Here is a 17,862-nt window from a genome sequence, read left to right as displayed (position 1 = left end):
AAGTTTAGAATTAACTAAACTATGTTCTAGTGATTACAAGTTTAAACTTTCGAATAAGATAGCTTTATATGTATGAATTAAATGATGTTATGAACTTCATTACTACCTCAAGTTCCTTGGATAAACCTACTGGAAATGAGAAAAATAGATCTAGCTTCAAAGGATCCTTGGATGGCTTGAAAGTTCTTGAAGCAGAATCATGACACGAAAACAATTTCAAGTAAGATTTCCACTCGAAATAAGATTGTTATAGGTATAGAAATTGAATTAAAGTTTGAATATGATTATTACCTTGTATTAGAAAGATAACCTACTGTAAGTAACAAAGGTTTCTTGATCTTGGATGATTACTTGGAATGGATTTAGAAAACTTGGAAGTAAACTTGCAATCTTGGAAGTATTCTTGATTTTATGAAACTAGAACTTTTGGAATTTATGAAGAACACTTAGAACTTGAAGATAGAACTTTAGAGAGATCAATTAGATGAAGAAAATTGAAGAATGAAAGTATTTGTAGGTGTTTTTGGTCGTTGGTGTATGGATTAGATATAAAGGATATGTAATTTTGTTTTCATGTAAATAAGTCATGAATGATTACTCATATTTTTGTAATTTTATGAGATATTTCATGCTAGTTGCCAAATGATGGTTCCCACATGTGTTAGGTGACTCACATGGGCTGCTAAGAGCTGATCATTGGAGTGTATATACCAATAGTGCATACATCTAAAAGCTGTGTATTGTACGAGTACGAATACGGGTGCATACGAGTAGAATTGTTGATGAAACTGAACGAGGATGTAATTGTAAGCATTTTTGTTAAGTAGAAGTATTTTGATAAGTGTCTTGAAGTCTTTCAAAAGTGTATGAATACATATTAAAACACTACATGTATATACATTTTAACTGAGTCGTTAAGTCATTGTTAGTCGTTACATGTAAATGTTGTTTTGAAACCTTTAGGTTAACGATCTTGTTGAATGTTGTTAACCCATTGTTTATTATAACAAATGAGATGTTAAATTGTTATATTATCATGATATTATGATATATAATATATCTTAGTATGATATATATATACAGTTAAATGTCGTTACAACGATAATCGTTACATATATGTCTCGTTTCGAAATCATTAAGTTAGTAGTCTTATTTTTACATATGTATTTCATTGTTAATACACTTAATAATATATTTACTTATCATTTAACATAATTAACCAAGTGTATCAATATCTTAATATGATTCATATGTACCTAGTAAGACGTTGTTATAACGATAATCGTTATATATATCGTTTTCGAGTTTCTTAATTTAATAGTCTCATTTTTATGTATACAACTCATTGTTAAAATACCTAATGAGATACATACTTATAATAAAATCATGTTAACTATATATATAACCATATATATGTCATCGTATAGTTTTTACAAGTTTTAACGTTCGTGAATCACCGGTCAACTTAGGTGGTCAATTGTCTATATGAAACCTATTTCAATTAATCAAGTCTTAACAAGTTTGATTGCTTATGGAAACACTTAATCATGTAAATAACAATTTCATTTAATATATATATATAAACATGAAAAAGTTCGGGTCACTACACTTATTCTCCATCAACACCCATCATCCCTTTAAAATTTTCAAGATACTTTGATGGCAAAACACCCGTAAGCAAGTTTCTGGAGAGATCAACTATTCGTAGTTCAGGAAATGGAAATAAACTACTTGAGGTTTCAATAGCACCATGAACCCTGTTAGATTTAAGTATAAGAACTTGTAGTTGTGGAAGAGCATCAATCCAAGTAGGAAACGTGTCGCTTATCATGTTGTCACCAAGATCAATAACTTGTAAAAGGCTACAATTCATCAAACTTTTTGGTACTTTCCCTTGTAATCGATTATTATAAAGGTTTAAACTACTCAACCTATGATGTTCACGAAAACAGTTTGGGATTTCACCACTGATGTTATTATTCGATACGTGAAACACTTCCAACAAAAATGAAGTACAGATTGAAGTAGGAATTTTTCTTGTCATTGTATTATTCTTTATAGAGTATCCAATTATACTAATAGGTACTTCTGGGAGGCTTCCGTAAAACATGTTGTCATCAAGGTTAATAAATCTAAGTGACGTTGAGTTACCGATTGTATCTGGTAGTTTGCCGGTGAACTGGTTCTCCTGCAGCGATAAAGTTTCGATTGTTGAAATAGTCCAAAACCCATCGGGAATCTCTCCTGAAAATCTATTCCCATAAACCTGAAGATTCTTTAACATTTATTCTCGAATTTATTTTTCAGCGGAAAGGGGTGAAAAAGAAAGGGACGAGTGTTTTACTATTCTTCCTAATCCGTCCAAATATGGGCGGGGAGTGTTGTTAATAAAATATAAATGTACTATCATTTCTAGTCCTCTACTCTCTTCTCCTTTCCACTTAAACTTAAAACTCGAGAATCACTATTATTTTTTAATCTGTGGGTTTCCTTTCCTTTCTGTTATAAAAAAAAAACTCGAGAATGCAGTGTAAGTTATTACAATTTGCTAGGGATTTTAGTATCTGACCTAAAAGATTGTTAGAAAAAGCGATTAAGCCTTTGAGCATCCCTTTGTAACACAGATTCTCTGGTAACTTTCCAGTGAGGCGGTTTTCCGATACCTCAAATATTACCAGGTCAGATACCTTCCTAAATCCGGTGGCAATGGACCCAATAAGTTATTTGTGAAAACTTTAATATCTATGAGGTTTGGCAGCTGGCCTATACCCGTAGGAATATTACCAGATAACTGATTGCGCAAGAGTGTCAAGTTTGTTAAGCTCCTAAGATTCCCGCAACCATCAGGTATTTTTCCGGTCTGGTTGTTTTCAGAAAGATCGATGACCTTCATGTTCAAGGCTTCAATAGAGTCTGGAATTTCCCCTGTTAGATTATTCTTGTAAAGATAAACTTGTGTCAAATTCTTCAACAAGAACAAATCATTTTGTATTGATTATTCTTGTATCCGAAAACCTTGAAGTTGTTGGATACTCGGATTCTGACTTTTCAAAATGCAAAGACACTAGTAGGTCGATTATGGGATATATTTTCATGTTGTCAGGTGAGCGTATTTCTTGGAAGAGTCAGAAGCAAGTGCTGATGACAACGTCAACCATGATGGCTGAGTATGTCACGGTTTATAATGCGACATGTCAAGAAATGCTGTTGAGAAACTTGATCACTGGACTCAAACTTGTTAATTCCATCTCAGGGCCATTGAAGATATACTGCGATAATATCGCAGCCGTGAGCTTCTCGAACAGTAACAGTTCAACCAGAGCTGGTTTATACCTCGATACAAAGTACTTATCCGTACGTGAAAGAGTGGAGGAACAACGTATATGTATCGAGCACATTAGAACTCATGAATTGCTTGCGGATCCGCTAACTAAAGGTCTTCCACCCAGTGTATTTACAAATCACGTGATCAAGATTGGTTTTCGTCAAGACCTTACATGATGTTGTAGTTAGTGCACTATTTCATGATAACGTTTAATTTTTAATGAAAGCGCTTTAACAATGTATCCTTCACTATAATGTCTCATTTGTCTATATTTACTTCATATGTGTACACCTAACTTTCATTATAGACAAAATAACTTGTGTACCACATTATGCTCTTGTCATTTTGGCTTAAAGTAATCATACATTTTATATTAGTACCATTAGTATAATTGATGGGGGTCCCGTGTCAAACGCGACACGTAAGGCTGTATCTGTTTACTTTGGTGCTATATGAAATTATGATGATTAAGATTAAGATAAACTTGGCCAACCTTATTTAGTTTATCTACAAATGATAATTCGGCCAAGTGGAAGAATGTTAGAAAACCCGTAAATCATATGGCCTATATTATCATTTGGCAATTCACACCCCTCATGTTTGGCCTTAATGACAATTTACACCCTAACTAATTTGGTAGTTATTTGACGGAAATAACTTGCATAACTATATATAAATATAGGGTTGTGGTCATATTTCCTGGAGATTATCAATTCATGAATTCTCTGTATAACACCAAAATTCAAGAGATAAAATCCCTCCATTGGATCATTGATATTACTCCTAGGAATTGATTAACCCTAATGGCTTCATCATCAAATCTCAATCCTAAATCAATTCTTCCATTATCAAGTAAGTTTTCTTTAATGATTCATGTTATTAATTTGTGATTACATGTTTGATTGATCTGTATAATGATAAATTAAATAACATTTAATTATTAGTTATTCAATAAATTAGTCATTCAATAAATTAGTTATTCAATAGTTTTCGAAATGTGGACCCGTGGATGATAAGGTAGTACTAGTATTGTTGTAGGTGAAACACAAATAAAATTGGAACAAATCAATCATACGTTGAGGGTTTTATCATCTTTAAATTTTTTTTTTTTTTCCCTCATAATGCTTGGACGTAAAATTTATATTCATTAAAAGTATTTTTAGTGACTTCTAAAGATATGACACACATCACGGTTTCTTCCACTAGAATGCTTTTGGTACAAATTCTAAAAATCAATTCCAGCCTAGTTTTGTTTGAAAAAGCAAAAACACACATTCTTTTTGTACACAACTAGACTCGAACACACTCTATCTCACATCTTCAATGTTGATGAATTATTTGATACCACTATGCTAAAACAATTCCAGCCAGGGGCGGAACATTTAAGGGACAAAAGGGGGTATCCGCCCCCCTCGATTTCGGGAAAAAAAAATTTACACTAAAAAAAAAAATTTACGAAAAAATAAGGTTTTTTTTAGTGTTTACCCCCCTTCGATTAGTTTCTTACTCCCTTCAATTAGTTTCGCCCCCCTCTCGAGTCGGGGTCAAGTTCCGCCATTGATTCCAGCCTAGTTAATGTCAATGATCACAAGTGCAAGTGTGCAACTGCGATATTGTTGCTCCTAGCGGCACTAGCAATCGCGTGTCATCGTTGTTGTTCACCTGAGAAGAAAGCATAGGTTGTTGATGTGGAAACTGAATTCTCCCATTCTATACATTCCAAAAACCTATGGGAAGGTGTACCAAATTACAACACAAGAACTTAAAATGTTATACAATTCCTCGCGAATTGATCAAGCAAATGCAAGTGGAAATAACAATCAACAAACAACGATAAGGTAATAGTAAATGGTGCCAAAGTGTCTTTGGCCTAACGGTATCGAGGAGCCTCTCGATTTTGAAGTCATGGATTCAAGTCATGTTTAAGACATTATTCGCATAATATTATGTTGGGTATGTGAGTTTGTCTTTCTAAACAAAAGATAATAGTAAATGATAATAAGCAAAGAACACGTTATATGACTTGGTTGGCACTGATCAACGTGATCAAGACTTAATCCACAGCCCTAGTGTACTGCTTATATATAACTATATAAGACATGCTATACCACTGGCCTTCTAGCCGAGTGGTATCAAGCGTTAGTAGGGCGGGCTCACGATTAGTTACCAAGCAACCTGGGTTCGATTCCGGGTTGGGGGGGGGCCTTCGGGATTCCCGCGATTAGAAGTAACCCGAGTTTAATCCTTGGAGTTTCCTACCTAGCGTGTGTGGGTGCAAATGAGATCATTCGATGCCTCTCAAGCCGTTCAAATATATATATATATATATATATATATATATATATATATATATATATATATATATATATATATATATAGTGGTAGGATCAAGGGGGAAGTAACCAATCGGGGGGAAGCAAATTTTTTTTTTTCGTTTTTTGAAAAAACTTTGTTCACGAACATTATAGATTGAATGAAAATATGAACATTTAATAAAGACACTTTGTGATAAATGTTTTTATTTTGGCAGAAAAATGCTCGAAGAAGTAATATGTAACAATTATCGTGCTTTTAACACGAACGGTTTAGAGTTTAGGGTTTAGGGTTTAGGGTTTGGTGCTTTGGGTTTATGGAATAAATCCTAAACCCTAAACCCTAAACCCTAAACTCTAAATCGAGCTAAATTTTACTTCACAAAACATGAAAAAAAACGTTAACATTTTTCACGAACAATATTATCTTGAATGTTATTTTTATAGATCGTTTTTCCGCCAAAATAATTATATTTATCACGAAGTGTCTCTTCTAAATGTTCATATTTTCATCCAATCTATAATGTTCGTGAACAAAGTTTTTTCAAAAAACGAAAAAAAAAAAAATTGCTTCCCCCGCTTCCCCCCGATTGGTTACTTCCTCATTGATCCTGCCCATATATATATATATATATATATATATATATATATATATATATATATATATATATATATATATATATATATATATATATATATATATATATATATATATATGGGTAGGATCAAGAGGGAAGTAACCAATCGGGGGGAAGCAAAAACTTTTTTTTTCTTTTCATTTTTTGAAAAAAATTTGTTCACGGACATTATAGATGAGATGAAAATATGAACATTTAGTATAGACACTTTGTGATAAATGTTTTTATTTTGGCGGGAAAACGCTCGAAGAAGTAATATATAACAATTATCGTGTTTTTCGAGCGTATCTTGAGGTTTTAGCTATTGGGGTTTAGATATTATGGTTTATAGGGTTTAGATATTAGGGTTTAGAAATTTAGGGTTTAGGGTTTAGATTTAGGATTTAGAATGAGTTTTTAACACGAACGGTTTAGAGTTTAGGGTTTAGGGTTTAGGGTTTGGTGTTTTGGGTTTATGGAATAAACCCAAAACACCAAACCCTAAACCTCATAAACCCAAAACACCAAACCCTAAACCCTAAACCCTAAACTCTAAATTGGGCTAAATTTTACTTCACAAAACATGAAAGAAAAAAAAACGTTCATATTCTTCACGAACAATATTATCTTGAATGTTATTTTTGTCGATCGTTTTCCCGCTTAAATAATGACATTCATCACGAAGTGTCTCTTCTAAATGTTCATATTTTCGTGTGATCTTGATGCCGGGAAAAAAAAAATCCAAAAAAAACGAAATTTTTTTTTTTTGCTTCCCCCCGCTTCTCCCCGATTGGTTACTTCCCCATTGATCCTGCCCCTATATATATATATAAGACATGCTATTATATGATATATAAGTGTCAAGACCTATCAGATTTCTTATGGCTAGAGACATCATCTAGAACTAGAAGAACCAATTTGTTTATAGTCAAAAAAGTAGATAAGTTGTTAAAACCAATTAGGTTGTGTTTAGGTATGAGTTGCAATCAGCTGGGATTCAAAGATTTTAAAGATTCTGGTCCACACATCATAGTAAAGTAATGACTTTTGCAAATTACAACAATTTTGTTTCAGTTTCTAATTTGGTTATTTGTAGTTGTACGTAAATAGTTGAAAATTTGCAGCAGGTTACAATTTGAGGAAGTTATTCATGTATCTACATTGTGGCGAATAGTATTGTTAATTTTTCAAGATGAGTTGCCTGCAATTTTCTAGAAGTGTTTGACAAATTAAATTCTCATGCTCTTAATAAAAAATTAATACCTATGATAGTTTTGATAAAAACTAGTTATGTGACCGGACCGCGTGTTGCGGCGGTCATGTTTGGGTGTGTGTTGAGTTTGTTGTGGTGTATGTAATGGGGTTGATTTTCATATAAGCCGATACCGTTATATTCAAAATGGCTATGCGTGTGTGCATAGCGTGCATAGCTTACAAAATGAAATCACTCATATGAATTGGTAACACAAATTAATATCAGGTTAACCCGAGGTCAAGAAAGAAGGCGATCGAGGGTTCCACATCGGGTGCTTATAAACTTAAAGATAACACCGACGACTTGAATTACGGAGACGCAATTCAAAACTTGTTTATGGGCCCTCAAGATGGAAGAGATGGTGGCTCATCGGCAATTGGGACAGGATATATGTCTGTGGAGGCTTTCGCGACATTCGATGATATGATGACACACTTGGCTGGGGAGAACGCACCGGATGATGGGTTCGGTAACGTGTTATCTTACAAGATTGAGAATCGGTCCGGAAAAAACTCTAAAGAGACGCTCAATGGAAAATTGAAAATGGCCGGTCCTCGGGGTTGATTGTTATAGTCCGTATTCTGTTTCTTCGGTTGGTTTTGTTACTTGTAGTTTCGTTTATTAGTCGTTTTTTGTTTGATTAATATGTTTGTAAATTCTTTTCGGGATGTTAGGGCGAGCCTTCCCGTATTCCCCTAGTCCTTTTGTATTCTCTGTTGAGGGCGTTTTCTTTTGAAAAACGCCTTCGTTTCTATACGAGTTTTAGTTTTTTCGCCAAAAAAAAAAAAAAAAAAAAAACTACAGTAGGTAATACAAATTGAAATCATGATCAATTATACAGAACCTAAATAACAGAGAACACATTTCTATGAGGTGGATGTTCTGAATATAACCGAATAACCAAAATACCTTTGAATTTGATTACTTAAATCCAAACAAAATGCAGTTTGAGCAAGTAAAGTCAACTGCTATACCAAACACTAATTTCACCAAACTAATTATGTCGAACTGGATCAGGGTCTAACATTGCCTGCAACAGATGCACAAAAACCATTGTGTAGAAGTCAGCTCATAGTAATTACACTAATATTTAATATAATTATTAGATTAAAAGGCGGGCTGTTACCTAAACATGAAGCTTTTGAAGTAATAAATGAAACCAAATAGGCAAAAAGTATCAAAAAACAAAATATAACTCGTAGAAACATAATATTGAATTTGAAACACAATATAACACTTTATGTTCAGGCCATGTCGGAATTTGGGGAAGTTGCGCAATGGAACTATACATGTTTGGGTCAAAACAGATTAACTTTATGTTCAGGCCAAGTCAGGTTAGTCTGAAACAACTTTTGTTTTACTTCAGAACGGTTGAATACGAATATGATTTCATAACCTATATCATTTTCATAATAATCTCCACTTCTTAAATTAAGGATTTAGAAGTTATGTGCATATAACTACACCTTTAAGAACATTTGACTCGCTCAGCCCATTTAATAGATTCATTTTTAACTAATTTATGTGTTACATGTTTTACACACATACAGGGGCGAAAGTGTGTGGGGGCGGGGGGCGACCGCCCCCAGTGGATTTTTTTTTTCAGTGTAAAAATTTTGGGTTTTTGGACTTTGCCACCGGTGGATTTTTTTTTTTTCCCCCAAACCTACATATTTTGCCCCAAAACCTTCAAATTTTGCCCCAAATTCTCCAGCTTTTGCCCCAAAATCTTCAAATTTTGCCCCAAAATCTCCAACTTTTGCCCCAAAATCTTCAAATTTTGTCCAAAAAAATTGCTACGGTTTAAATTTTTTTTTTTTTCCCCCGGTGAAAAAAATCCTAGTTTCGCCTCTGCACGCATATCACATTTATCACAAACAATCTGTAAATACTCTTTAACTTACGGAAACACTTAGAAGTAACAATCTGAGCAAAAATAGGGTTTTGTTTCATACAGATGACTAACAATTCCCTTATAAATAACTGGTACCATAAATAATCCAGAGTAACATAACTATCACAAACAAAAAATAAGGAGAAACAAAGGTAGAAAAAAAATTAAATATCATAATTACCTTGAAGAAGAGAAGAATCTGGTCAGGGCAGCAACTTAAAACCTTCAATACAGTGTCAATGAATCGCATATAATAACTGGGGAAAAAATGACATCCGTAATAAAACCAATCTCTGTTCCTGTAGATGCGTCCTATTGTGCGTTCGATTGTAAACAGTCAGTCCTGCAAGTGTGTTGCTTTTTTTATGTAGATGTTAGTGTCATAAATGTTTTTTTTTTTGTTACCTTGTATACTGAAGGGTTGTATTCCAGTAGTTGTGCGAGTGTTGGGTGATTTTCAGTTCTTTGCTGATTTGTCGGAGCTTTGCTTGGTAGCTGCCATAGTTAAATTTTACAGGTTGCCAAAAGAAGAGTTAGATTGCATGTATATACATTCTAGATATTGATTAATAAATATTGGTCCATTTTCATTTTGGAGATCTGCAAAATAGGAATGAGGTTATGTAGCACTTTTATGGAAAATGACACCTAATAGAGTTAACGACCCAAATTCTTATTCATAGTGCCCCGAGTGTTCTGAAATCATTGCACAATTTTGGAATAACATTCTAAACATGTTAGAACGTCGGATTTCCTAAAATAATGCAAACGTATCAAAATGGATTATAATGACCCAAATGGATTATAATTTCCTATCTTAATCATGGTAAGTGCAAAACCCATTTTTAAATGATCAAAATTTGCATATATATATATATATATATATATATATATATATATATATATATATATATATATATATATATATATATATACTTGACACAACATCGTGCACATACTTAAGCTTACAAATGCACAGTTTAACACCATATGGTCTGAACGGGTCAATGGGTCAAAATGGGCGGTTAGTATATGTTAGGCTTTATATAATTGAAAATTAATTAAGGACTCAATTCTAAATTGCATTTCAATCTTTAATAGCATATTGCAGCTTAAGGTTTTCTAACCAAAATAGAAAAGCTAAAGAATTCAGATCAGTCAAAATGAATGGATTTCAAATTTAATTGCATGTTATAGGACAGATTGACTTAAAGTGGTAATGTTTGGTGAACTTCCTCAATATCTGAATTTAAGTAGTAATGAGCTCCAGACATTCCAGAGAGTTGTAGTTCACATGTGTCTGTAAGATTGTAAGATGATGTTAGAGGAAATAATTAGGGTTTTACCAGTACTAATAAATGTATATACATACGTATATATGTGTATTTTTAAATATGTATGCGTGACTGATTTTCTTTAACCCAACATGAACTTGCGGCTAAAAGGGATTCAGAAGCAAAGGGAAAACTTGCGAGCAACCCGATATAATTTTGTTTATTTTTCCACTCGTTGAAATCAAATCAGTGTTTTAGCAAGAAAAAGTCACAATCTTCATAGAACATAAATAGGTTGACTCGGTAAAGTCGATACCTTGCAAATGGAAGCTAATTTCACCAACTTGAACCATCAAATCACATGGGATATCAGTACCAACATATCTATATACCTATAATCGTCATAGAACATTGAATATTTAATAAAGGTTGTTAACTGAACTTGATATTTAAGTTGGACAAACAAAATTTGACTAATAGTTGCTTATCAAAATTGACTTTTTTTTACAATTTGTCAGTTTGAACCCCATGGTTGATTTTAGGAGCTGTCAACTAACTGATTTATACCACAATCTTAACAAAATTGGTAGTTTGACATTTATAGGTCACAAACTCACAATCGATTCCTGGATTAACGTTGCTGCAGCTAATAAAATCTATAAGCTTGATATTGTTTTATCTAATGTCCTATATATTTACATAATAACCATATTAATACTAACAAACATATCAATTCCATCTTTAAATTCTTAAAATATTTATACAGGGGCAACTAAAAATCGCTGTATCAGCGTAATCCCTGGCCACGTGACCAAACTTTGAATCTTGATTTTGGAGGCTGTTACAATAATTCTTAAAAGGAAACCTATTGAAGTAAACCTAAGTGATAAGTTTATCTTACCTGATAATGCCTATCGATCTATCGATATAACTTAACCTCTATTGGCTTCAGATCAGCACGAATCATCAGGTGCGTCAGCAGCTGCGTTTTTACCTATGTGATCCTGCGAATTGGAAATCAAACAACAGTCAAATGTACATAAAAAGCGCAAGTCGACAATTAAAAGCGTATATTTTCAATTCAAAAAAAAAAAAATACATATCTGAATCCAATTTGAAGTTAGAATATTTGTATACACGGACACATATATCTTATTAAGGGAGAAGATGCGTAAACATTGTATGAGTAAATAAAGTCATAATAGATGAATTATTGTGTTGTTCGTTTCTTAGATCATATATTATCCATCAACTGTTAGCGCAAAAATCTTAAAACAAATGAATATAAAGAAACCGACAAAGCAGAATACCTATTGATGACATATAGCTCCCCAAAAAAAAATTGTCACCCACAGTATTGTCAATGATCTATATATGATAATACCTGTCAAAAATCAAAAACTGAAATTAATACTAACTTTTAAAAAAATTGAAGGATACCTAATCGTAGCTCCAAAACAACAATAAAATTTAGCACATGGAATCTAAGAGAAGTATTGACAAATTGTTATCATAAAATGCTAAAACACGAATACCTTCAACCTGTTGGTACTTCGGAGATAGCGTCAACGAAGTCCACACCGGTGACGCCGAAGGTAGTTACATATTCAGGTCGATTACCTGAAACCGTAATTTATGAAAAAAGTTCGTCACTCAGTGTGAATAAAGTGGCGAAACCCTAAATTGTAAAAAATTCGTCATTTAATCTGAGACAATAAGCAACAACAAATAATTTGTACAAAAGTCTTGCAATCAGCAACAACAAAAAAAGAGAGAGGGTAACGATGGTGATGGAGATGTTTTTAGGGAAGTTTGAAACCCTAATTTGGTGAAGACGGTGTGGAGAGGCGGCTGGAAGTAGGGGTGACTGAATGGGATGAGAGTGTATAAAAAGGGTAAAGAAACGGTGTAGTTTAATAAGAGACGGCAGTGAGTAAAAGACAGAAGGATCAAAATGTGTGTGAGTAGTAGGATGTTGTAAAAGACGCGAGTCGGGGACGCATTGGTCGGGTCCTTGGAATGACGCATCGGTCGAGACAGTGACGCAACGGCGACGCAACGGGTGTTGACCAAAGTTGACTTTTTAAAATATTTTTTATTAAATATATTTATATATAATATATTTATATTTATATTTATATTTATAAATATAAATAATATTATTATATACACATATTAATTGTTTACTGTAAAGAAACTCTCAACAATACAAAAACTATGTTAATTACTTAATTTATAGAAGAGCAGTTTAGTTTGCAATTTACAAAGCATGCCTTAGAACATCAACATCTACAAAATAATATCTTAGCCTTCCAAAAAAACATCTACGTTAGTTTCATTTCCAATGATCCTTCCAAAAAACATCTACGTTAGTTTCATTTCCAACCATAAGTAATTTTAAATATCTTCATCGTCATCCCATTCTTGATCTTTTCCGAATTGTTCAATGATTTCAACTCCATCCGATTCATATTCATCTTCATCGGCTATTTCCACCTCCTCACTATCTGACTCAAAATATTCGTCATAAAGCTCTCTCGTTCTAGCGCTTCCTTCAACCATGGCCTCATAATCATTGACCCAATCAAGAGCCTCACTTGGATCATCCGTTAGGAATACTTTATTATTTCTCTCTTTTCGCCTTTTGTTTTTCAGCATCATATTTGCATTAAATTGAACATACACAAGATTGTTCAACTTTGTTGTTTCTAACCTATTTCTCTTTTTGGTATGTATCTACAAAGTTAAAGATAAAAGTTATATAAATAACTTAATATTTGATATAATACAAAACAATCAAAATCACTAACCCCTTCAAATGTGCTCCAACTTCTTTCACATCCAGATGAACTAGTGGTCAAAGAAAGTATCCTTATTGCAATCTTTTTCAAATTAGGAGTTGAGCTACCAAAAGCAGCCCACCAATTCACTAAATATTCAATTAGAACATATTAGCTTTATATATAATATACATATAGAAGACTAACATACATATATAAGAAATATAATATAAATTACCTGGATCATAGTTGTCATCATTAACCGCACATGTTTTCTTTGCAAGTAAGCGATCAAACCCCTCTAGTTGACCCGTGTATATCGGCTTTGACCGAAGTTGACTGTTTTTACCCTTTTTAACAACTTTGACCGAAGTTGACTGTTTTTTACCGAGTTTGACTGTTTTTTACCGACTTTTACCGACTTTTTAACGCTGACCGTTTTTCTAGCCATTTTAAGAGAAAACGCGGCGGTGGAGTCTAAAAAACGACGCGTCAGCCGACGCGTCGGCCGACTCGGCCGACTTTTACAACCCTGAGTAGGATACAAGGATAATGAATCCATATCCATATCCATATTACCATTAGTTACTTAATCAGTTGTAGTACCACTATAAATATATAATATTTATAAAAACTATTAATGTAACTAGGTGATGATAATCTTTTCATTTTTTTCTTGTCTGAGGTTAGGTCTGAGGAGTGAGGACACATGGCATTAACTTCTTTTATATGATTTAAAAATGTTGGAAGTATAGTAGTACGTCTTTATGTGATCCTAACTTAGCTGACGGAAGTTGTAAATATATGTTTTCACAAATATAAATAAATTTATTAGCATATGTAATATATACATCTCTTAATTTAAGCAATACATTATTCTCATTATCTGCACATTAAAAAGATTATCAAATAGAATAAGTAGATAACGTATATTATCAAATGGAATAGAAAATTTTCATTATCTTCTAAAAATGAGCAACCTGGTCAGTTGGTGTATTAGATTACTTATAATCACAATTCATTTTAATAATATATCATATTACTTCACTTCTCTCAGTGTAGCCGAATTTAATTGTTTACCACTGAAAAGTTCATTACTTATTTATTTATTTTAACCTGGGTATCCAAAGTTCATTACTTATATTAATGAATTTGAAACTAAATTAAAATAAGCATAGAAACGGTACTACATAAATAGTAGGAAGATTGACCGTAAATGATTGCTATGTAGCATGATCAGGGGCTTGATATCAAATTAAAAAAAAATACGTAGCGAACAGCTGAGGATAAAAATGTACATTTTTGCTAGTGTCACAAGAAATATTACGTATCATTTACACAGGTAAGCATAAGTGTCTGTGTGTCTGATCCGTTGTATTGGGAATAATCCCAATGTGAGATGAAAATGAGAGGAGGGGTGGTTAAATGCCAACCCATCATCATCGGACTAGCAGGTATTGATGACTCAAGACTAAGCGTTAAGATTTATGTTCAAGAAACGTTACATGCGAGTGTTGAATGAGAGCTATAAAGCTGTTAAGATTTTGTCTAATTGGGTCACACTCTTGACGATGATGGTCTTGCAAATAGCACGTTAGTCGTTTTGAATGTTGTGTGGAAAATGTGAATGTGCTAAACATGTCAAGTGTGTTGTAATGAAGGTATCACGTTCATTTATAGTAGAACATTATTGTCCATTAGTGACATGTAATAGGACAAAAGGGGACATACCCTTTTGGTTCCAAAGCTAGAAAAGGTGTCATTGGTTCCAATGCAATCTCCTAGCTGACTGCAACAATCGTCGTGCGGACTGCAGCAGTATCTGGCAATCGTACAGTGTTGGGATCGTGCCAAGCACTTGTTGATGGAAAACCGTGTGCACTTTTAAATTTTATAAACGCAGCGGAACATGAAAAATAAACATCTTTTATTAACTTTAAAATAAACATTATTTATTTTATTATAAACTTTCAAGTAAAACATTCACACGATTAACGATCCCAACAAGATCCAATTACACTACTAATAATTGTCAAATAATAAATTCACAAAGAGGAGTTTAGATGTACCTTTAGCGAACGATGGAAGAACGGTATAAAGAACTCTCCATGTCTAGGTTGAAACATATATTCAAAGTGTATGAATATCTCTATGGTTGTTCCACACAGCACGTCGAACAACACCAGTCGGATGCTAGTCCGTATAGCCCGAAAACAATATCATATATTGTTTCAATATTGAAAAGCAAATCCAGAAAGTCTTAACTTTCTTTTTTTTTTCTACGTCAGAAACACAAAATATATGTACCTCTATTTTCCTTTCTTGGTCATAGACCACAAATAATAATAAACTCTTTTGAGTTATTTTAAGGCTAAATGGATGTGTGCAACTTACATTGATTCATCAATTGATATGAGATGATATATATAGACCAACCACCCTTTTGTAAATTTGTGTTGTGTCAATTTCAACAAAAATTTACGGGCATAAAATTATTTTAATAACCTCTTTGATTGTGTTGCGTTTTTAAATATTGCTGCCAACAACTCCAATTTACATCCATGAGATCTTTTACAATATTTTAAAATATCAAATCTTATAATTTAATATTTTAAATCACAATTGTCCAAAAATATATTACACCATGTGATCTTTTACAATCTTTTAAGATAATAAAGAAACAAGGAAAATATTTTTTACTTACCCAACAAGTACACTCGTTAAATATATATTAACTAAATTAAAATATATTTAATAAATAGAACTCTTATTATTTAATTTAATTAAATCATATTTAATTAAATTATGTTTTCTTAAACTATAGGTTATAATTATATATCAACAATATATAATAACTGTTGTCTAAATGCTAAAGTGTGTGACCCCATAAGCCTGTATACAAGCGGTAGTATAGATTTGTGTTATGACGTGCACACTAATTCAACAAACTCCCACTTGTGTATGTCATAACATCTAGAAAACTATACAGACATATATTGGCGTCTAGCAACACGTCAATGCCCCCGAAAATATACAAGTGTTTGTTTCAGCTAAACGAATTATCATTATGATTAAAATGATTTAATGATTGAGTGTCTATTGTCCCTTTATTGCCGATACCGAGTTGACATGAGACATGGATCCAGTCATTCTCATTTGTCAACCAATTATGTTTCTCGATCTAGAAAATTTGAATGTGATCACCAAGTTAAAATTGATCTACAATCAATATAGCTTGGACATGATCGTGTAAATATCCATTCACTTTCATCGAGGGGCCCAACGGTATCATACTCTCACGTAGAGGAATAAATTCCATTTTGATTATATGAGTTTGTCATGTACTTCACATCATACCCAATGATGGCCTTTATAACAACCTTGTTCAGGATAGCGTTTAACCATATCAAAGTATAATATGTCATACAATCAAAAACCAACATATACATCTCAGGTCTAAGGACATAAAGACATAACCGTTATGAGATTCACTATTGACGACGATCCATGTAGTGACATCTCATGATTGGGTCATTCCAATATTCATCATCAATGAATACATATGAATTTTAGCCCCAGCTAGTTAACTATTCACCATCAGTAAATAAAACAAAATTTTATAATAATCTTAATTCATGTTACTCCCATAACATGACCGATTATGGAGATTTAGAATAATCAACAATTATTCATGGATTAAACATACTAATATAGAACACAGTAATATAAATAAAAACGGCCATATCAAGTATCTCAATTCATTTAGATAAAACTGTTTAATGTTCCAGAGATATCCAAATACTAAATTACAAATGAAAAGGATTAGTAGCTTAACAAGTCCAATATTACTAGCATGATCATCATGCTTGTTGTGCATCAAGGACTTCGTGAACAAGTCAGCCACGATATCATCTGTATGAACCTTAAGAATACCAATTTCATTCCCCACAATGACTTCACAAATATAGTCAAACTTTTGAAGAATGTTTCAGATGGATTAATGTATATGTGATTCTTTCGCAAGTATAATATGCTACGAACTATCACAATACATTTTCATAGAAGATTTAATGTTGAGAACTACTTCGAGTTCAACAGTAAACTTCTTAATCCAGACAGTTTCCTGAGCAGCTTCTCAAGCAACAATGTATTCTGCTTTTTTTGTAGATTGTTCAACCGTGCTCTTCTTAGAGCTCTTCCAATCAACTGTCTCGTCCATCATGACAAAGACACAACCTGACTGAGATCGAGAATCATCTCGATGAGTTTGGAAACTAGCATCAGTATAAAACTTAATACTTAACTCTTTTTCCAAACCACCGCAAACCAAAAACATATCTTTAGTACTCTATAAATACATAAGAATGTTCTTAATAACAATCCAATGTTCTTAACCTAGATTTTG

General features: G+C 32.9%; 1 protein-coding gene and 1 long non-coding RNA gene across 4 annotated transcripts; both read right to left on the bottom strand.

Annotated features, from left to right (window-relative positions):
* Positions 1-8,354: 8,354 nt before the first annotated feature.
* On the bottom strand, positions 8,355-12,617 carry LOC139883118 (uncharacterized). 3 transcript variants are annotated; one of them, XR_011771834.1, is made up of 7 exons: positions 12,213-12,617; positions 11,988-12,061; positions 11,579-11,681; positions 10,994-11,069; positions 9,809-9,898; positions 9,585-9,746; positions 8,355-8,539 (listed from the first exon to the last, which is right to left on the bottom strand). It is a non-coding gene; the product is annotated as an uncharacterized lncRNA (long non-coding RNA). The 3 variants fall into 3 exon arrangements; XR_011771833.1 differs by having other exon boundaries at positions 9,585-9,715; XR_011771832.1 differs by having other exon boundaries at positions 9,585-9,898.
* A 408-nt stretch (positions 12,618-13,025) lies between these two features.
* On the bottom strand, positions 13,026-14,592 carry LOC139846534 (uncharacterized). The gene is made up of 5 exons (XM_071836019.1): positions 14,574-14,592; positions 14,309-14,343; positions 13,696-13,834; positions 13,488-13,606; positions 13,026-13,413 (listed from the first exon to the last, which is right to left on the bottom strand). The coding sequence occupies exons 1-5, from the start codon at positions 14,590-14,592 to the stop codon at positions 13,075-13,077; spliced, it is 651 nt and encodes a 216-aa protein (XP_071692120.1). The 3' UTR covers positions 13,026-13,074.
* Between the last annotated feature and the right edge of the window lie 3,270 nt (positions 14,593-17,862).

The sequence above is a fragment of the Rutidosis leptorrhynchoides genome, chromosome 1 (genome assembly GCF_046630445.1).
Source record: "Rutidosis leptorrhynchoides isolate AG116_Rl617_1_P2 chromosome 1, CSIRO_AGI_Rlap_v1, whole genome shotgun sequence".
Classification (NCBI taxonomy): Eukaryota; Viridiplantae; Streptophyta; class Magnoliopsida; order Asterales; family Asteraceae; genus Rutidosis; species Rutidosis leptorrhynchoides.
This window is presented reverse-complemented; position numbering and strand designations above follow the sequence as displayed.